Source organism: Siniperca chuatsi, linkage group LG21, assembly GCF_020085105.1.
Source record: "Siniperca chuatsi isolate FFG_IHB_CAS linkage group LG21, ASM2008510v1, whole genome shotgun sequence".
Taxonomy (NCBI): Eukaryota; Metazoa; Chordata; class Actinopteri; order Centrarchiformes; family Sinipercidae; genus Siniperca; species Siniperca chuatsi.
The window spans coordinates 17,976,990-17,998,653 of record NC_058062.1 but is presented as its reverse complement, the minus strand read 5'-3'; the positions used below and the strand labels follow the sequence as shown (position 1 = coordinate 17,998,653).

General features: G+C 40.7%; 1 protein-coding gene across 2 annotated transcripts; it reads right to left on the bottom strand.

Annotated features, from left to right (window-relative positions):
• Positions 1-707: 707 nt before the first annotated feature.
• Positions 708-14,824, bottom strand: LOC122869443 (protein Hook homolog 2-like). 2 transcript variants are annotated; one of them, XM_044182467.1, is made up of 23 exons: positions 14,597-14,824; positions 13,663-13,745; positions 12,985-13,057; positions 12,791-12,841; positions 12,556-12,688; positions 12,013-12,080; positions 11,612-11,677; positions 11,374-11,454; positions 9,318-9,484; positions 8,875-9,015; positions 7,422-7,623; positions 7,147-7,257; positions 6,268-6,355; positions 6,012-6,078; positions 5,496-5,633; positions 4,735-4,822; positions 4,143-4,148; positions 3,960-3,994; positions 3,786-3,868; positions 3,572-3,675; positions 3,099-3,206; positions 2,937-3,008; positions 708-2,650 (listed from the first exon to the last, which is right to left on the bottom strand). In XM_044182467.1, the coding sequence occupies exons 1-23, from the start codon at positions 14,639-14,641 to the stop codon at positions 2,522-2,524; spliced, it is 2,139 nt and encodes a 712-aa protein (XP_044038402.1). In that variant the 5' UTR covers positions 14,642-14,824; the 3' UTR covers positions 708-2,521. The 2 variants fall into 2 exon arrangements, with proteins under 2 accessions (XP_044038402.1, XP_044038403.1); XM_044182468.1 differs by lacking the exon at positions 4,143-4,148.
• Positions 14,825-21,664: the final 6,840 nt, after the last annotated feature.

Here is a 21,664-nt window from a genome sequence, read left to right as displayed (position 1 = left end):
ATATAATACAAACCGTGTGTCTTGAACGTGTGTAGGTGCGCATATACTATATCATAAATCAGTATTACTCTTGCCAGCTGGTATCTACCCCATTTGACCTGTTCCCTTTGAAATCAATATATAATAATAATAATAATAATAATACAGACTTGTATATAGGGATGTCTAATATTCATCACAGTGCAAGTTAAACTGAACTATTTTTAGCTACATTTTATAGTCTATTTCTAGGATACATCTCACTAAGAAATGTTAGACTGAAGAAATGTACTGCAATTTGTAAACTCAAACAAACAAACAAACCATTTTGAGGTTAAGCCCTGTATTTGTCTCCAACATCCCATTTTGTTAGTACATGCGGTTTTGTTTAGTGATTCATTGTTGGTTAGATTTAGGTAGGCTGGTTATCAAGTCTTTGAGACATGCTTGTTGAAAGTGGTGTGATAAACAATGCTTTCACCATTTCACTCCACTGCTCAGGCCGTTGCACAAAGGATGTGAGAAGTTTGACTAATCAGTTTGGCCTTTAGATCATGACAGAATTAAAGTGTACCCACAAGAAGGACCAAGGTGATAAAACCTGGGTCAGTCTTCTTTCTCAGATCTTTCTGGATAAGTATTTATGAATGGCTTAGTCAGTATGGACTGTGAAGGGGTTCCTCAGTTTATTTTCAATGTATTGGAAAAGAGAACACCAGACCACCATCTCTTATCTTAAGATCTCATTTATTTGTAGTGCAAAAGTAGAACGGACAGGACTACAAATCTTTAACTTGCCTCAGATCCCTGTGTGAAGTACACTATGCTATAATCTACTAGACCATTCTATGGTACAAACAAACACAGACAACCTAAAAGTTAACCCTTTCAAGCCATGCAAATGTGTAGCAAAGAGAGTGATTTAACACCATAAATATCAACTCAAATAATGAAACATCAGTAGAAAAATCAGCAGGATTGTGGTCTGCGTAGACCATAGCACAACATTCACAGGGACGAAGTACAAGTCACAAAACAGCAGCTCTGATAAGGGACAGACTAAAATGACTACATCTGTTGAAAAGGAAAATTAACCAGGAGTGAATACAGGCAGGCGTAGTGTTGATGAATGTGCCATCTATTACAGGCTCAACCTTCATATCCGCCTCTGACTTCCTGTCAACACAACAAAAGAATTCCAGCGTATTGATGAATACATATCCTTCCAGTTCAGTTAAACTGTAAATGAGGTCTAGCAGCGGTAAACAGCCATTAGCTGAGTCATTATTTTTAGTGTTTTTATCATTATGGACTCAAATCACATTGTGTATTGGTTTTCCAGTATTTGTGATAAACTAGGAGGCCTTCAATTGCCTATATTTACATCGGTTTGGAGTCTAAAGTGGTGAGTGCAATTAGATCCAACCCACAACCAAACACCCTGTTTCAATCTTTGGGAAGAGAGAGGGGAATGAAAAAAAAAATTGAATTAATAATCAAATTTATAAGCAACAAATGAGAACATTGTTGAGAAAAATCATATGCAGAAGTCACATTATCACCTGCCATATGAAAATCAGCCTGCAGTGTGACGTATTCTTTAAGTATAATCTATTTGTGCCAATGACACAGGGAGAATATCTCAAACTTCAGTCTCATCCATAGAGAGAGTATTTTTAGTATTTTGCGAGGCACTGAACAAACCCATCCTTCTAGGAAAGTGCTTTGGTGTAACTTGTGAAACAAATTCTTACTATGAATATTAAGTTTAGAGAAAATTATTAAAATGAATACAAATGGGGGAGAAAAAAAGGACTAAAGCTATTAACACACCCTCATCGTCTTTACATCTTTTCGAGGTCCTTCAAATTAAAAACGAAAAACTCAAACTCACCTCAAAACACACGATCAAAAAGACAAAAATAAAAGCAATGAGAAAATTCAAAACAAAAGAACAAAACCAAGGAGATGTACTAAGGGCTGAATGTGATAATCTGTTTTCAGTCTATAGCCGGTGTAGCTTTATGTCTTCATTAGCACTTAAAATAGTAATCGTAATATCCCTAATAACTCCTCTCTCGTCTATCACATTTGAACTGTATCTTTCACAAAACTACTTCATATTCTGTCCTATAACATAAAAGATGAAAAAAGAAGAAAAAAAATTTAAAACTGAAAGAAACAGGGCAGAGTCCAAGAAGCTAAAGAGGAAATAAAAGTCACCTTAAAAGGTGAGACAGCCTCTTTTCAAGCCCTACATCTCCTTCTACTCCATTCATTTCTGTTTATAGGGGTTAACTCTGTCAAACACAGAGTTAAACACAGCAGTATCTCTCTCCTCTGGGGCACCACAGAGAAAATAAACACTCTCGTACCATTAAGAGCCAGCAGGGGGCAGTAGCAGCATAAAGAATACTCTCTGAGGTGCAGTGATCCAGTAAAGGCATAAGGTATAGGGAGTCCAGACGAAGTCCCCTGTAGATCACCTCATCTTCTCTAGGCTTCCTTTCAGCATATTTGTTCTTTCTCCCGCCTGGACGTCTTATCTCGGATGGTGTCGTGTCAGGCCTCTCCTGGCATTAGTGGACTGCCTCTGCTGGGCGAGGAAGGACATGGCCTGGTTAGAGGGGCCGAGCCGCTCGCCAGACACTTTCTGATGCAACGCCATCCCCTGAGAAAGAGAAAGACAAAAGGAAGTGTGAAGAATCCGGTGTGGGTGTAAAAAATGATGGATGTGCAGAGTAAGGACTTGTGTCGCGTACAAATCGTCTCAGTCCAGTAAAAATCCTTGTTTGGCCTCAAAACTCTTTTCCCAGTTTCATAAAACCAAAAGGTGGTAGAAATGTTTTCATCTACAGAGGAGCATGCAAATCACTTAGATGAACTTTTTCCACATGAAAACCATTAAATGCCCTCAGGCCTTCTTCATGTTTTCATGCATTTGCATACTCACTTACCATGTTGTACCATGCAGTAATGATGAGTTTCTCCTCCTGGTCATGTCTGGCTCTGCTCTTCTCATAGTCATGCTGCGCAGAAGGAACAGATCATCATGCATTAGTGAGAGTTAAAGAGCTAGAGTGACCTAATTTGTCCCTTTATGTCAAAAGGGTTCACACCTCCAGGTGCTGGATTTTTCTCTCCTTCTCTGTCAGCTGGTTCTTCAGTGCCTGAATGTCAGGAGTCGCACTCACCGGCTGCTGCTTGGGATCCAGGGTTTTGATCACCTGCGCACACAAAGGACATTTCTTAAAAAGAGCACACCACCGATTTAGCATTGTACTCCTATAACAGTGTCAGACTCACGATGGACAGTTAAAAAAAACAAATAAATTTAAGTCTTTTTTTTTTTTATTCCGCACGTTCTTCCTTGTCCAAAGGCAATTTCTCAGACTTCACACAGCTCCCCTCTGGAGTCACAAAAGGCTTGATACAACTTTTTTCACATATGCAGTAATACTCCTCAAGACCTGTAAACAACTGTGTAAAAATCGGTGGAGTTCCCCTTTAACCAGTGAAAAAAATAACTCTCACATTTTCTCATTTTAGAGCCATACGCTGAGGACAGCATGTTCCGTTTAGGTGGACTGACCGTTCTCGCCTTCTCCACGTAGCGTTTGTATCGCTCCTCCATCTGCTTCATGTCCTCGTCCTTCTTCCGCAGGCTCTCCTGGAGTTCATCTATCTTCTTTGCCACTGAGAGGGAGAAAAAGAAAGAAAGTGTTAAAAAGAGAAGAAAGAGTGGACACTGGCAGGTGCTCAAAGAGGCAGCAACGGAAGGAACTCGAGAGCATGAGATGTCTTACTGTTGCTGTCCACTTTGGGCTCTAGGTCATCAATGACCTCTCTTTTCTTTTGGAGATCTGAGTGAGCTTCATGGAGCTTCTCCCTGCAATAAACACACATCAAGAGAGCGTGAATGCACTTTTGTTTGGAACCCACGTGGATAAATAATCTGCAAGAAGCAGCGGAGTACTTACAAATGCTCCTCAAGCTTTTTCTTCAGTAAGGAGGACTTCAAGGAAGAAGAAGAAAAAAAAAAAACACTTTAAACTCAAACGCTTTCTAAATGGCACGCACAAACACGCAGTATAAGCTGCGAAAGTCAAGCTGTCAAAGAGTTAAATCATGGGCCAGTTGGACAGAGGGTGGGCCGTACTTACAATGGCCTGATTTTGGCAGAGTTGGTCGATGGGGGGAGGCAGAGAGAGACAGACAGAGAGGGGCAGGCGTTAACAGTGAATCACCACAGCAAACATGGGTTAAAGTCCCACACAACATGTATCGAAGTAGCAGAACAGACACTGCAGTCCTTGATAGTCAAGTGCTTTCAACAGTAACCTTTTTAACATACTCAGTGTGCCATGCAAACATTTGGCCTTCACACATGGGGAGTGCTACCTGAAACATTATTGCTTCAATTAAAAAAAAAAATATATATATTTTGACTATCACTTCTAGGAATGGCATGAAATTCCTATCTTTGCTGTTCCAATTTCACAGTATTGTAGATAGAAATCAGCTCTATGTTTTCTAATTCACATAAAACAATTAACACTAATGAATAAAATAATGATTATCATCTGATCAAGATAAAAAACAAAAAACAAAGGCTCTCTTGATTTCGAGAAAAAAAATGTTTTCACACACACTGTCAATATTCTGTCGACTGGATTGTAGAAAACTATGGTTCGTGATGAGTTATAACTAATAAAAGTGGGCAGAGGCGAGGGGGAAGATGCTCTCTCCACTCACATCCTCAGTCTTGCTGTCCTGCTCCTGGAGTGCTTTCTGGAGCTCCTCCACCTGGGAACGCAGGTCTGATATCTGCTGCTGGTTTAATCTTGGGAACAGACAAAAACGAGGAAGGGACAAGAAGAAAGGTTAGGAATGGAAAAGATACAAGAAACGCAGAGACAATGAAAAGGTGGAGAGAGTAACAAAGAAAAGGGAGACAGATGGTAAAGATGAAACACAAGGTTATTACGTAGCTACTGTGGGTGGAAGATGTTTGCAAAGTATCATGTGGCTCTCTGTACATCTGCTGCAGGGAGTGTTCATCCGTTCTACCAAGTGTGCTGCCTGGCCATTCACTGCTTTGCTCTACTGAGCATGCTCAATCCACTCCTCTCCTCCTGTTACTGTTCCTGAGGATGCTTCCCACACCCTGGGCCTGGTGTTGCATGGACACACACACACACACACACACACACACACACGCACAGTCCACCCACATGTCCACATGCCCACAGGCATGTAAACACACACATATACACACAGTCAAGGGACAATCTGGCTTTCTGCTGTCTGTCCTCCAGCCCAGCCCACACAGCTCAGTTGAACACACAGTCCAGAGGGTGAGTTGACATTTAGGCAGATATCACTCCTACCATCAGCCAAACAACCAGCCTAATGTCCAGGAACACACAATATGGTGGCCTCGAAGGGGAATGATTACTTAACACTACTGAACAACAAGTTAGACTTAAGCATTCACACACACATACACCCTCTACCTGTTCTGAGTTTCCAGGGTGTTTTTGCTGCGCTGAGCCTCCTCCAGCTCAGCCTGCACCTCCACTAGTTTCTGCCTGTAAGTCTCCTCCTGGACACACAACATCTTGTTTTCACTCTGTAGACGCACCACTGTCTCCCTGTCGAAGAAAAAGAACAAAGAGAAGAGACGGGGAATAGGAGAAGGAAAGGGGGAAAGAAAGAAGTAGAGGACAGATGAAATGGGTCAGAGAGCGGCAGAGTCAAAAAAGGTCTGCCGAGTTGGCCGAGCCTTCTATCAGACAACACCCTGGCCAAATGTGCAGCACTGACATGTGTCGCTATTTCGGGCGCCAATTGTGCCTCCGACTATAGAAGATTAATATAGGGCACAAGTGGGCTACTGATATTGACACCAATGCATGTCTGTTACAGGTTTAGAAGGAAAATCTCATCTGTTACGCTTAAATTTGGTTGCTATGTACACATTAACCCCCAAACCACGGCTTATACACACAGATAGAGCATAATAGACATACTTGATCTCAGTAGGCATGATCTCTGCAGCGAGGTTTCCTACTGTGACACCATTGTCACACAAGACTCCTGCAGAGAAGGAGGGCGGGAGAAAGAGATTAAGTGTCAGCTGGTAACTTTACAGATTTTATTAAATAGCCCAATTTGCTTATTTTTGTTTTAAATCTGAGAAAAAAACAAACAAACAACACATTTTGATTATTTTGCCATCTTGCAGTTAAGTTATTTGTTTCTTTATCGAGTGCAGTTACAACTCACCGGCTCCACTGAGACACCTCTGTTGGACTTGTGCACACCTGAGCTCATCATTTGTCTCCCGGAGTGTGTCTCTTTCAGAGATCAGACGCTAAAGAACAAAAGCACAAATAACGCTTCAGCTTCAATTCAGACTGATTTAGTTTGTATGTTGAAAGAATTATTAGGCTACCAAAAGGCATCTATAATTTCAATCCAGTATGAACCTGCCAAATGTGGAAAGGAAAATTCTAAATACAACAAACCAAGTCAGGCACCCCGACAGCCTAATGGTTAAGGTGCATACATGACAGCAACATTCAGGTGGGTATGCAACTTAACACATTTACTCTCTCTATGTTTACTGACAAATAACGGCTAAAATGCCAAGAAATTCTAAAAAAAAAAAAAAAAATAAATAAATAAAAATTTGGTTTTGTTAGACCAACTGTGATATGCACATGGGAACTGACTTAAAGTCATTTCACATTTTGGCTAAGGGCAGTAATTGGGGGAAAGTCATATTTGCTTTGCTCAAACCCAATGGAGTGAAGAGTTTTCACACACACTACCTAGAAGTAAATGTACACTTCATGTCAGTACAGTATGTATTTCTTAATTACTCCCACAAGGAACCGAGGACATTAATCACTCCTGTCAGATTGCAGAAGGTGATAGAATTGACAAAGGATGAAGAATAGTACGATATTTGCCTAGCAACACTTCCTCCTGCAGGGATGTGTGTCCTGTAATAGTCACAGCATGTTGATCCACACAGGACTGCCATCAATGAAATAAAAACTATATTACTGCATCTTGTCTAGCGGGCTTTAGTGTGTGACCATGATATCAGACAAATCCACCACAAACAAACTTATTTCCTGACAATGTTCTCCAACTCACTTCTTTCTCCTTCAGCAGTGCGTCATACTTGTCATAAAGGTTGTTGTACTCAAACTGCCATTTCTCAGCTTTCATGGCTTCTGCCGAGTGCTTGGTGTGAAGCTCATGAGCCTGCAAGACAGAGAGGATAGCAACAGTTTGCTTTGGCAAGAGCTCTCTATAAAAACGGCAAGGTTTTCCAAACACGTGTACAAGCTAGACTGTGTTTAACATCACTTGGACGTCAACACAGGAACAAGTATCCCTCTCCCTCCTCCTTTCCACCCACAGCTTGCCTGTCTCTTGTAGGTGTCCAGCTGATTGCGGACAGCGTTGGCCCTGCGGAGCTCCTCCTCCAGCTCGCAGGTGCGCTGCATGTACACGGTGTTGCGCTCCTCCAGGAGGCGCACCTGTCTGCGCAGGTCTCCCAGATCCTCCAGCTTCCTCTTGTACGTCTCCACCAGTATTTCAAGCTGGTTCACCCGGTCAGATGAGTGCCTGAGGGGGAGGAGAGGACAGTGTGGGAGGCGTTGAGTACCAGCACAGGAATATGACTTGTAGTTAAACACAATACTTCCATGTGGATATGTACTTAACTACTGAAAACCCAACAACTCTGACGCAAGCCAGTGTCAATGCATGAAATTCATATTATCAACACAGATGTCAGAGAGAGGAGCTGAATGGACGTCTGTGTGTGGGCAGTGTGGGAGTCGTTTCTGTGAGTGTAGATTGATAATAGATGAACTACTGTTTAAACAAAAAGGCTGGTGATATTCTACATTTTTGATGGTCAAATCCCTTGAAAAGATCAAAAGCAACAACGTGTTCATTTGAAGATGAATACTTTTCAACTTCCCTTCCCTGTCTGTGTCTCTCAACTCCAAGCCCATTCGTGTTTACTTTAAAAAGGCTCATTAATTTCCTAAAACAGCTGGGACTGTAGATTTTAGCAAACGTCGTTAATCATACAGGAGAAAATAGTGCATTTGTTGGGGACTTTCAGCCACATAAAAATGCGCTAGTAAGCATTTATGACGCCAAAACGGTGTATGTGGGATTGACTAAAAATTAACTACAGTGCCTACAAGTTCATGGTAATAAAGGAACATCTGGCCCAGTGCAACAGTGTGGCACTCATTGATGTGTTTTTAATAGCATTTGGACAACAACGGAGCTCTATCGCACAAAGGAATAAGCTATAGTAGGCTATGGCTACACAGGCAATACTTTTTAGGGGGATCAATTCATTGTTGGTTTTGGCCTTTTCATAAGGTTTGTTGATAGTAATAAACATGTAGAATATCACCAGACTTATCCTTTAAAGAGACAAGAGATATGTTTTCAAAATGATGCTTTACTGACCTGTCTCAATAAAAGGAAAAAATAAATGGCTATTATATAATAAGCATTTATATAACAACAACAACAACAACAACAACAGGCATTTAGTTGTCTTATTCACAACAATTCCAGAAGCTGACTAACTATTAGCTCAACAATACCTGTCAGCCAATTTTTACAATATATTTCACATCCGGAAAATCCTTGCACTCAATGTAGTGAGTCTTCCGTAGTTTGACACTGCACAATCTAAACCCTCAGTGTCCATGTGATTTAACGGCCACCGAGCGTGACTTTCTGCAGTTTTGCTGAGTACAAACTTAGGTTAGCTGTGCTGTTTTGGCTTCCACAATAAATTCAACATGAGTGGGTGGGATTTTGTAAGAATGCTAGCGCTGTTCTCACCTGAGAATGTCCATCTCGTCTTTGAGGGCCTGGGCCTCCTGCGCCAGGCTGGTCAGCTCTTCGTTACGTTGCTGCAGGTCAGCCATCTCACGCTCCAGTATCTCCCCCCGCACGTGCATGTCATCTCTGCTGTTCTCCAGTCTGAGATATACATGATAAAAGAGCAGTGGTTTGTGTAACTGAGTAAATTGAATAGACTCATCGTGAGATACTAAACGGAGCAAGATGACTCAACAATAGCATCTGATTTGCATGTGTACATGATGTTAACTCATTACTATGAATGTTGAATTTTTTTTTTATATCTTTTTTTCCCCAAAGTTGAGCACATCATGTAAATGTAAAATAGTCTATTATGTAAAAGGCCTGATGAAAGTTTGCTTAAGCTTTAATGGCTGCACTGTCCTCAGCAACTTTTAACTATGTGTGTGTACTGCTTGTACCTGTAGTTCTCCTCCTGAAGCTGCTCCATTTGACTCTGCAGCAGCAGCAGCTTCTTGCCAGTGATGGCAGTGGTGGAGGCGTCCAGAGAGTCGGAGCGGCTCAACCTCTCCTTCAGGGAGCGTGTCTCTGCCTGTAGGGATGACTTCTCCTCCAGAGCCACCGACAACTGTGGGGGAAGGAACAAAGGATAAACATTGTAAAAAGAGGTGTAAAGACTGGGAGATTAGGAAATGGACTGCTGAGAGAGAGAGAGAAGTGATAAAGATGCACAAAGTGACAAATAGAAGATGCATCAGAAAGTCCTCAACACTGATTTAAAGAATAACATATCAAGAACACTGACATATTTCTGAAAATAAACATGAGAAAGCCACAGTACTGGCACACGACAGATTCACAGAAGAAAAATACAGATACACAGCGACAAACTCACCACTTTTCATGCTTAGAGGACCTCGAACACATGCTCTGTTCTCATTTCACATGCTCAGTCGTCAAAAGCTAGTTAGTCAGCTGATGTGCAATAGTCTCAGGCAGATGGAACTTTCTCAATAGTGAAGTTGTTAGCATTACCCTTAGGGTCAAAACCAGATTTTCACGATATACATAGATGAATATGCAAAGCTCATTGAGGACCATTAACAATATTGCTTATACAGATATAGTTCATGGGGGAGAAATGCAACTTTAGGCTGATGAAGTTGGTTGGATTGAGAAAGAGAGACTGCAGTTTAGAGTTGCAACAATATGCTCATAAAATATTTGTGTATGAGTCAGGCTGAACTGGAGTTACAGTTAGACAAGCTGGCATTCCAATATAAAAAAAAGGGGGAGTGTATACTTACCTGCTGGACATCTTTCCAGTTTGAATACAGCAAAACCCTACACTGAACTTTAAGGACAGATTGCATGCTTTAGCACAGGACCAGGAACAGTAAATAGCTTTCAAAACAACACAAATGACTAATCCCTAAAGCGTGGGCTAAATAAGTAAACAAACATGTGGGCTGAGAGCAGTACAAATTATTGTTGGCTACTGCTCCATCCCAAGGCAATGTGTCAGTTTTATCTTGATGTTATGCAACTATTGACTAGAATGTATCTTTAAAAAATACTAAATTAGTCCCCTCTCAGTCAGTGGTGCAAAAAAACAAGCCATGGGAACACAAACAAAGTCTCAGGCGGACTAATCAATAAGGGCCAGAGCACAAAAGCAGCAGGCACACACATTCAACATCATGCTGCAACCACAGTAGAGCAAAACTAGGCCTCAAAGTATCTAAAAGTCAGGCACAGAAAAGGAGGAATGGTTTTATATTACTCCAAAACCACAAAATAGTTTGCCTTTTGGAGATAATGCCAATGGCAAATGGAAGATAACACAAACTTAAGCCCCAGTGTGCCAAGTTATTATCCTTACAATTTTCATGGAATCAAACCCTGTTTTTGATACTAGTTATGGTCAGCAGTTTTTCAGCAGTAGCCATTCAATGTATTTACTTTCAGTAGTTACCTCTATATATAGTAAATTGCCTACTTACACTCAAGGGATTCACAGGAAATAATGCAACATGTAATCCAGCACTACTATTTGTAATTGTATCTCATTGATATCAGTCTCACTATTTATTGTTCACTCTACTACAGTCGTATCAGAGCTGTATTAAGTTACTGCTAATGCTAACCCAACATTTCTTACTGCTGCTTCACATTAACAAAGTTCAACTCAAAACACAGGGTGGCTTTTATTGTGAAGCAATCACAGGAAACGCATTGTAGTTGTCACTGAGGTTAGTGCAGCTGACAGCGATCGTACATCAAAAATGCATCTACAAAACAAGACAACAGAAATTTTGGGCAGTTTTTTGGCAGGCAACAGGCTGGAGTGTTTGCTGCCCCTAGAATTCTGGGTTCTGTAGTATTAAAATGCACTTGACGTTACCACCAGTAACTACAGGTGTTGCCAAATCAACCAGGACTAAAATCTTAAGGATTCTAACTTTAAGGTCTCAGGAAATGTTTGCCAAGTAAGACGTAGTTGGTAGGTGTACCAACCTGATGTTCCAAGTCTCGACAGCGCTGGCTCAGGTCCTCCTTCTCGTCTGCCTCCTCACTTAGAAAATAATACTTCCTGGACTGTAAACACAGAACAAGGAGACAGAGGAGATCTCATACTAGTCACAGTAGGAGGGAGTAAACATTAATGAAAGGGTGAGGGAAAACACAAAAGAAGGATGTAACAGATCTGCTGAGTGACAAACAGAGGGGGGAATGAAAGTGTTGCGGGTTTCACCTGGTAGTCAAAGTCCCCATAGGTCTCTGGGCTTCCGGGTTCAGATGAAGCCTCCTTTGATAATAGCTAAAACAAAGCAGTCATAAGAAAGTCATTGAAAATTAAGGGAAAAATACAAGAACCTGTTCCCAAAAGCAGGTTTATTAGGTTTTCTGAATAACTTTGTTTGGTAAAACCTGGAACAGTCCCAGCTTCAGCCCCCCCCCCAAATGTTTTTCTAGTCCTGTGTGTGCCAATGAAACACTAAAACATATTCTTGAAATATCTCAGAGTAGGGTTTCTGGGACTCTGTTCAGTCTTATGCTTATCCGGATTTCTTTGATTGTGAATTAACCATGACTAAGAGCTAGGATTAATGCAAAGTAGAGAGAACCAGGAGGATAAGCGAGAGGCTCACTCACCTCCTGAATGGCTGTCATCACAACGTGCTGGACAGATTCCTCAAGTGTCATTATCTGCTGGATTTGCTCTGTGTTTAGGAGAAGACAACAGCAGTGAAGGTGCAGCCAAATGCAGATTAACACAAATACTCTCCTTAAAAAAAAAACAAACATTTATTTATTTATTTATTTATTTATTTATATATATATATATATATATATATATATATATATATATATATATATATATATATATATATATATATATATATATATATAAAAACATCAAACCAGCACTGCATATACCAGTATTTTCAGAAACCCCATGCTCATCAAGCTAGTTTAAATAATAAATGATCAGTTTTTCTTCTGAATTGTAAATTGCAAGATGGTCTTTAGTGTGGGGGGGAAAAAAAACATGTGGTCAGTTTATCAACTTGTGATAATCAGGCCGTGACTGATACAAAGCAAGAACCATGTGATTTGACTGAGTTAATCCTGTGTGATATTTTCACAGATGGCTGCATCTACTTGGTTTTCATTCTTTTCCAACACACAGTTTACCTTGTTTCTTCTCACAACTGACAGCACAGCCCAATACGAGCTGTACCAGCTTGCCCAGTTCAGTGACATCTCCCATCTCTCCTATAAGGTTCATATCTGGCAAGTGCTCATCTGATACCTGGTGACCGAGCACCTGTTCATGGAGAGTAAGGTGAGACATTAGGATTGAGCCTTGAGCAAAATTTATAGTTTACTAGAAGTGGCAAAGTTGCTAAAAATAATAAAATCTATTTACATCATGATAATATTCCAGCATGCTCTTAAGAATCTTTTTCAAGTTGCTGACCTGAAAGAACAAAACAAATCAGAGTTACAATCTTGATCCTCATTTTAATCAGGGAAAAAGAAGTAAAAAAATAAACTGGACATCTTGGTCATTCTAGGTTACTGCAGGGTATTGTGTCATATCCTACTGTTTTGCAAAATTACCTTGAGGCGCCAGTTCTCCCCGCTCTCCTCCTTGATCCTGCCTAGCCATGTCTCATTAAACCAGGAGGGGTCTCTGTTAATGAGAGTACAAGAGAACTCTAGTGACGACACATCTCTGGTAATCAAGATTCACATGAGGCCGCGGGGCTATGAGGCCCTGTGCTTCTGTTCTGCTGAGCCCAATGACATTTGAGTAGAACAGTTCATTAAAGTCACATGTCACAAGTAGGAATAACGCACAAGAAGAAGTTAAAGTGACCTTAAAATAAAAGAACATTTGTTTGATTCAAAAGTGTTGTCTATTTCTCAGTGGCGGTGTGGGTAAAAGGAAGACAAAAATACCCCTCCATAAGCTACAAAGGTCATTAGGCCTGAATAGATTGGTTTACTTAAAAATCACACCTACACTTCAAGGGCACAGCTGAGCAATTTCACTGAGAAAAAAAAAAAAAAAAATGACCTCACAAATCCAGCCTCTTCTTTAAAGGGTTTAAATTTTGCATAGATAATGGACTTTTGCAAGTGCAACATACAATTCAAAAGGCAATTTAGTGTAATTCACTCAGATAAGCAAATCTCTGAGTAGGCTCTGTATGTATTTCTATTAGCTGCTTCATGTTGTGCACTTACATAATCAAAGCAACACAAACAAATACTTGTGCATAAGTGTGCCCTTACATTCTGTGCAGCACATGTGCAATGGCCACTCCACTTGTTAGGTCGTGCTTGCTGTTGCATGATGGCACCTGAAATGTCTGTAACTGAGAATGAAGACATTAGTCAAGTAACTTTTAAAAAAACCTTATACATTTGATGCACGGACATATTTCACTTTTAAACTAAACCAGTTATGTGTGTAAAAGCCCTCCCTAAGCATAAATAATAATAATAATAATACGTGCATACTTTCTTGGAAAAAGAAACAGCTTTAATGTTACTAAAAAGTGAGATGGTACCTGTAGTAGTAAAAAAACATTATGGTAGCCTGAATATTACAAAACCATGTAAAATAATGCAGGTAAATAACTTTGTCTAATTTTGTTTAAACCCATTCAATCTTTGTAAACACTACTTAAATGACAGATACTAAGTAGTTATAGGGGATTCCTGTCCTACTTGGCAAGCTATTAATGTTAGTTGGTGTCTTAAGTTTAGTCCTACACTTGCCTCTGTGTGGAAAAGGGCCAAACAGGTGGATTTTCCCTGGGCTTGAGAAGTTACTATGTTGGACAGCCTAACATTACTGCATAAGTCTCTCAGCTTACACTAAGCTGTTTGGGTTTGTTTTTCTGGCAGTCAAGTTTGCTGACACCGCAGTCAGTTTGGTACAGATAACAAGGTAAAGCCGACCACCACGAGCAAACTTCCAATGTTTTTACCTAGCTAGTTAGCTTGGCTAGCTAGCGATAGTTAGCTTCCAAACACTCAACTTTCATACCTGCCTAATGCTTACACGTCAACCTACTTGGTTAACAATATAGCCTTTTATCGATTATGCGAGGCCTTCACTTGCAAAAGTAACGTTATTTTTCCTCTTACTTTGCCCACACCTGCTGTCACCTATTAGCCGGCGGTTACCCTTGCTAGGAAACCTCGCTAATATCAAACTTACCCAGGTTAAAAGTGAATCACACAGCTCTGCTTTATCCAGACTCATTCTGCTGTGCCCAGTAGAACCCGAAGCAGCTTGAAAAGAAGCGATGGATTTTGCTCTCAAGACTTGTTTTCCCCCGAAGTTTGTTACTCACTCGCTTCACTTTCCACGTCAGTCATTGTCCAGCCATGGCCTCCTGCTGCTCCTACCCCCTTTGCGTTTCAGCGCCTGTTATCCAAGCGAGCTTCCGTATTAAGAGCGTTCCCATGGAAACAGATTATGTTGCGGGTCAGCTTGTCTGGTCATGGTGAATAATAATAATGATGATAATAATAGCCTAATGTCTTTTCAAGCTCTCATAATCCAGTTGGCTTACATGCTGGCGACATAAAACGAATGTCATACCTTTTATTTCATGTATTTACACGTTATTTAACCAGGAAAACCTTACTGCGATGAGAAATGTCTGGCTAAGATAGGCAGCAATAACGATGAGTCACAGACAAACATAAAACAGATAACACAAAAAATCCCACAAAATCAGAATGAACGAGAAATGCAAAAATGAATAACATTTCTAATACAATAATGTAAAAGATTTCATCCTGAAACCAACCTAAATGGCACCTTAAACAACCCAAGAGCTATCCAAAACCATAGAAATGACTAAAACCAATCCAAAACAATATTTCTACTGAGACTATTACATCAAAAATACCCCCAAAACATCGGCAGCCAGCAGAGACGGCACCCCTTTTCTATTTAAGACAAGACTAAGTGAAAATATATCAAAACTCGTGGGAAACACTTGGAAATCATCATACATTTTGAAGGGAAGAATGTGTTTTGATTAATAACTGTGATTATGCTCCAGCTACAAACAATCTGCCATCTTCTCACCTAAGCAGACTGAAAGAAAAGTAGTTCTAGGCTTTTTTTTTATTCATGGAAGAAACCCCTTACAGTGAACTGTGTCTTTATTGAAGGACCCATTGTTTTCTTTTTGCTATATTCAAAGTTCCTTAAAGCACCACTGGATGGCTCTAGTTAACAAACAGCTTGCCCCAAAGCTTACACTGCCCATTACAGGTGTTTTGTATAATCTGTATAATATAAGACATGTTCTCTGAGCAGCCAAAATGTGAGTTTTAAAACAGCAGGAATATCAATGAATGAATCAATCAATCAATTCTTTAGTTTACAGTTGGCATTTTATAATTCAATATGTGACACCTCCTGTGATACAATGTTCCACAGTTAGTCTTTTTTCTTGTATTAAGGACTACCAGACTGTCTCGAGCATTATCAAAAGGCGTCCAGTGTGGGAACGTATTGACCAGTTCACACTGGTTTGTGATGTGCAGCTTAGGAAAAAACTTTAGCAGGTTTCTGCCAGAAGCCACTCTCTCAAATTATTAACATGCTGTCACTCACGTACTCCCTTTCCTTAGTAATCTGCCTACCTCCCTGTCCACACGTCTCCTTCCTGCATTCTTTTTCGCTGTCACAAATCAAACTACAGCGACCAATAACAGCGAAGCACTGCCCACTGCTTCCTGTTTGCTCTGCTAAACCCAACCAGTGACTGTGTACCAAGTCCACTGTGCTTGTTGAACACCTGCACAAGATGAAATATCAGCTATTCTTCCGGTCCTTCCCATCCAAAACCAGTCTGGTCACAACACCACCTTACAGCTGGCTTTAACATATGTCTCTGGCCAGAGTTCCTGTTTTTCTCGATGGTTTCCTAGCCAGAGGAATGCACATGTTAACATTCCCCTCAAATGGCTGTTATTATAACTCATACCTCAATTACCCAGACTCCTGTTATCTCTCAGTAAACTATAGTTGAACTTTGATTATGTATTTGTATCATTCCATTTAGTTTTTATCTGTTTGTACATGTCTATCTCGTTCTGTTAATGCCCACAGCATGCCAGCGGAAACACAGTTTTTAATTGACGTAAAATCATTATCTCCAGTCCTAAGACGGCAGTTGTGTATATGTTTGCTTCAGGAGAGAAAAAGCTAGACGGGGGGTCTCAAGTTGAGTAACCTGGGACTGGATTAAGACACCTGGGAGGAAGTGAGGTTCATGACTCTAGGGGGGGGCTCAGCAGAGAAGTTAGTCACCCACTGAGGGATAGGTCAGTGCTGACTAATGCTTGAGTGGAAGGAGGTGTGGTAGGGGCTCTGGCGAGGCAAAGCTTGAGCGGAGGCTGACTATTTTTGGCCAGCTCCTCTTCCTCCACGCTAATTCCTCTTTTCACCCGTTCTCTCTTTCCTTATTCCCCAGATGTGTTTCCTTCCTGAAAGTCAAAAGCCTTTACTTCTCCTCTTTTCCAACCCCTCACTGACGCACTTGCATCCCTCTGGGGGAACTAGAATGGTGGATGTGGGAGGGCCAGCAGCTAAGATTGAGTAATTATTCCTTTTTTTAAGCTTGCGGTTTACTTGCTTGGAAAAAAACGGAGATAGTTCCCTTTTTTTATTCTTTAAGTGCAAGGAACAAACTATCTATTGCATTCTACATCCTACAAGGACACGTGGTTTTGTGAAATTCTTCTGAATAGTAGACGTAGATAGTAGATGTTTCATATTTTTGCTTTTTTTTATCAAAGTCCCTCAAAAATGTGTTTTGCTTATTGTTCCTTCACTTGGGTGTTTGACCTTCCCTGTGCAGTGTGATGTATGTGCAGAGTTTGACACTTGAAGGCTGTTTTCACATTCATCTGCTGAAGGGGAAATATTTCTCTGTGCTCACCTTAAATCTCAGTTCAACATGTGTATGTATGAGACGATTTTGTGACATCACAAAGCCAAACATGGTCAAGAGTCATGCACTGAGAATGGACTTTTCTGTGAAGTAGGAGATGTCCTGTATCAGTTGTTAAACTATAGAAATTAGAAATATTTGCACATTCATAGATTTTTTTTAATGAGGGAGGAATACATATAATTTTAAAGCTCCTGAGAACTTGGCTTCAAATCTGAGTATTTCTCCATAATTATGACTAAATCAGCACCATCGAAATTACAAACCATTTTTAGGCATTGTTTAATAAGACTTTAATACGAAAAAACTCATCTGCTTCATTAGGACTGCGTGGGTGTGGTGTGATTAGATTTGATTGAACAACTAAATGTTGGATTAGAATCCTGATTAGAACACTTTCCCCAACTATGCCCCGCGCACTTCAAACCAGCGAGTAGAGCTCAGAGAAAAAACAGAAATACAGAAAATGTCAAACAACTAAAACTGTCTAACTTTGGCAGAAAACCATGTGTTGATGTAGGATCCCATCCATTATAGTAAGAAGCTGATTGAGAAAATGAGTTTTCAGGACCTTTAAGATTTTTTTGTTGTTGTAGAAAAACCACATCAGACATAAATTATTTTTCCGTATCGTAAAGTATCTGCACAAGGACGTTACTTTTGTCCCCTATGTCCTCGATTTCAGGTTATAGTTCAGCCAAGAAACTCACCAACACACTATATCTATAAGGTCCTCAAATGTCTACATTTGAATGAATGATGTGATGTGGAGAGACAAAGAAATGCTGCACCTTTAAATGAAAGAATGCCAACGATGTGCGGCTGTGCCCAGGCATTTGGAGCTGGAATGTGTTGGAATGCTGGCAGTGGTTTATTTCCCCTACAGCTTTCCCAGGTGTTACAGGGAAATGAAAACAACAAAACCACGGAACAGAGATGGACGGGCCACAAATATAAAAGAGGGCGTGGGGCTGTAGGTGAAAAACACCCATGAGTCTGATCAGAAAGCCACTTTCTAGACATGAGGTCACCTATAAAGGTACGTGCTGTCAAGACATGTAAAACAGAGGAGGGAAAAAACAGAGATTTATTACCCTCACTGCCTTATCAGCAGTCTCCTCCCTCGCTCTCAAACCACAGATTTATGTGTTTGGTAGGGGCAGGTAGTCAATAATAACTTCACCTCTGGAACCTGGCAGAGAGTGTTCATTTTGAAATACATGCAAGAGAATACAGACAGGTTGTTGACCCATAGAAAGGGTGTCTGCACTGAAATCTGTCTGAAATCTCAGTTGAATTATAGCATACAGCACGTGTTGAACACATTTCTCCAACAAGAGCGAATATACAGGCAGTTATTTCAGCTCTTTTCTGGTGACTCAGTGATTGTTGTGTCTGTGCCACTTAGAAACAGCAATGTTTTACTCACGTTATGTAACAGGCACTAAATGACCCTCATACTTATTGATCTAAATCTTAACATGACTCTTGGCAACAGCAGAAACTGCAGCAGTCAAACCCCACTCTGTTTTTTTCAGACTTGACCCCACTGTAACATCAAACCGGAGGCCGAGGGGGGAGGAGGAGGAGGAGGAGGAGGGAGCAGCTGCGATGTGGTAGCAGGCACCCCCAACACTATCCATCATTGTCATGGCATCATGCTCTGCTTGCTTTTACTCTCGCTGCACAGTTAAGTTTTGGTTTACTTCTTGTTTGTGCTTTTGATAAGCCCCTATCTCAGTCTCTGCCACTCTCTCTACGTCTCGCTTTCTGTTTCGATGCCTCTCTCTGTCTCTCACATACACACAAACAGGCAGTACGTGGCCAGCGCGAGTGAGTCACAGTGGTCTGCTAACAAGTGACTCTTCTCAGGGAGAGTCCCTCCATGTGTCCTTGTGATCAGGGCCAATCCCCTTGAGTGTATCAGGTGCGCTACTCCTCTGGGCAACATGAGACTCATCGGTGCCATTGTCTCCAAGTTGGCAATAAAAAGTTGGCAATAAAAATTAGCTCGTTAAAGTTACCTTGTTAACCGGTAAACCTTGCAGGTATTTGGCCATAAACCAAAGTATTGGACAATTTTCAAGTTCATCCTGCGGGGAAAATGAATGTCTGAACCAAATTTAATGGCAAACCATCAAATAGTTGTTGAGACATTTCACTCAGAGCCACAAATGTGAACCTCATGGTGGCGCAGAGGAAAAGTCAGGAGATCACCAGAGTAGAATTCTTCCTCTGGGAGCCATGAATGTCTGTACCAAATGTTGTGCCAAGCCATATAATAGCTGTCAAGACATAAAGTCAGGCGGACACAAAAGTCAATGGCATATACTGGCTGAAACCAAACCAAACCTGCGATCACTGATCTCTGATCATGCACTAGTGCACGCACACATGCATAAGACGCGTACACACAGATCAAGGAACTGATACACATAGACACATTATATATACTCATAAAGACTACGTGCATGCATGCACATGGACATACACACCCATAAAATTAAGCCCATACACATACTGTATATTGCCATGAACTAGGGTATCTGGGTATGTTACACATGTGAACACATACAGATATGGAACACATGTAAAATGTGATGTAAACATTTAAATTTTTATATGATCATGCCACACGTAAGAGAATGTTTATTATGTGCTCAATTTAACTAATGTACTCTTGGTATTGATGATATGACCTCTTTAAGCAGAAAAGCCTAGGAGAGGGGTCGCAAATTAGCCTTGGCTAGAAATCCTATCTCCAACACATCTGTATCATGTTATTGTAACCTGTTACAATGTTTTTTGCATTGTCCCTGACAAGTAAACTAATAAATATATAAAAGCAAAATAAATGTCTGTACAAAATTTTCATGGCAACTCATCCATTAGGTGTTGAGATGCTTCAGTCTGGACCAAAGTGGTGGACAGACAGATCGACATTGTCATCCACAAAGCTTGCATGGCTAAAAATAAATGACATGACAATGTTATTTACAGTGTCACATACTGTAATGAAACCTTTAAAAGCTAGCTAGCTATATAAATAAAATTGACTTGACTTGAATATGTTGCATTTTTCATTGTAGAAGAACTGCTGTTTTGCTCACTTTTAAACACCAGTTGTTTATACTGTACAAGAACTTTGAGGCCAGCTAATTTATGTTTGTTTGTTTTATTGCCATATAATGGGAACGGTTCATATCGCTGTCATCAGTAGCAAGTACTGTATAATATCTGCAAATATCACCTCTTGAAGTGTGGATTAAAGGAGTTTGAATATGATGTTATTTAGTGGTCTTGAATGCAATAATTACCGTGCAGAACTAATAACAGGTTAGCGACATAGTACTTAAGCCTGCTCCTCCCAGCACATGTTCACAAACCAGCAAACACACCTCATACACCCACGATCAACTGTAACAATAGCGAAGCGTGCAGTATGCTCCACCTTGTTGACACCAGCCAGGTTTATCTTTCCTCCACCCTGTTTGCCTTTTCAGATACACTCCACACACCCTTTATGAGAATATTGTGTCCTACAGGGGTGCTGCATGTGTAACAGGACTTGGTGGCGTGGTCATACTGGTGGTGGATTGAAAGGGTGTGTGGTTAACAAGACTGGGCCTGCTAGAAGGCCTGTTATCCCAGTAAAGCGAGCCATCAGTGTCAAAACTGCAGAGAATAAGTGAAATTATTGCTAAGGTAGTGGTAACTGTCAGGTTTCTCTTCCTGTGTGTGCTGTGTGAGGTCAGTATTAAAGGATAGGTTCACGTTTTTTCAAGTCCAGTCTTAAAACAAAAACAAACGTACATTGAAAGAGGTATTGCAATTGTTCCATCTCTCCGTACTGGCCCTGAAAAATCTGTTTCTAATGTGATCCCAGTTTAAGTGATGGGGGGCAAAATCCACAGTCCTTATTCTGTGTTTAGATTCAGCTGACGCTAATGTGAGGCCTCATCAGTCTGACTTAGACAAATCGAGAGGGGATCTTTCAAAGTTAAGTCTTTTTAAATTTGGAATCATGTTAGGAAAGGATCTCTTTGCAGCCAGCATAGACATTAGGAACGATTACAGTTGCCAATAACTCTCAATGCAAATATAGGCATGTTAGTGTTGTATTAAGATTCATATGACGCCACCATTCTTGACCGTTTGCTGGGTGTGAGACCAGATTCTAATGAGTTGTCAACACATGCCAAAAAAAGTCAACCACACCTTCAACCTTGCACAACTTCCCTATTCTTTGGTCCACACACTCTCAGCAAACACACCCAAACAATCTTCAACCTTCAGTCCCTCGCTCAGTT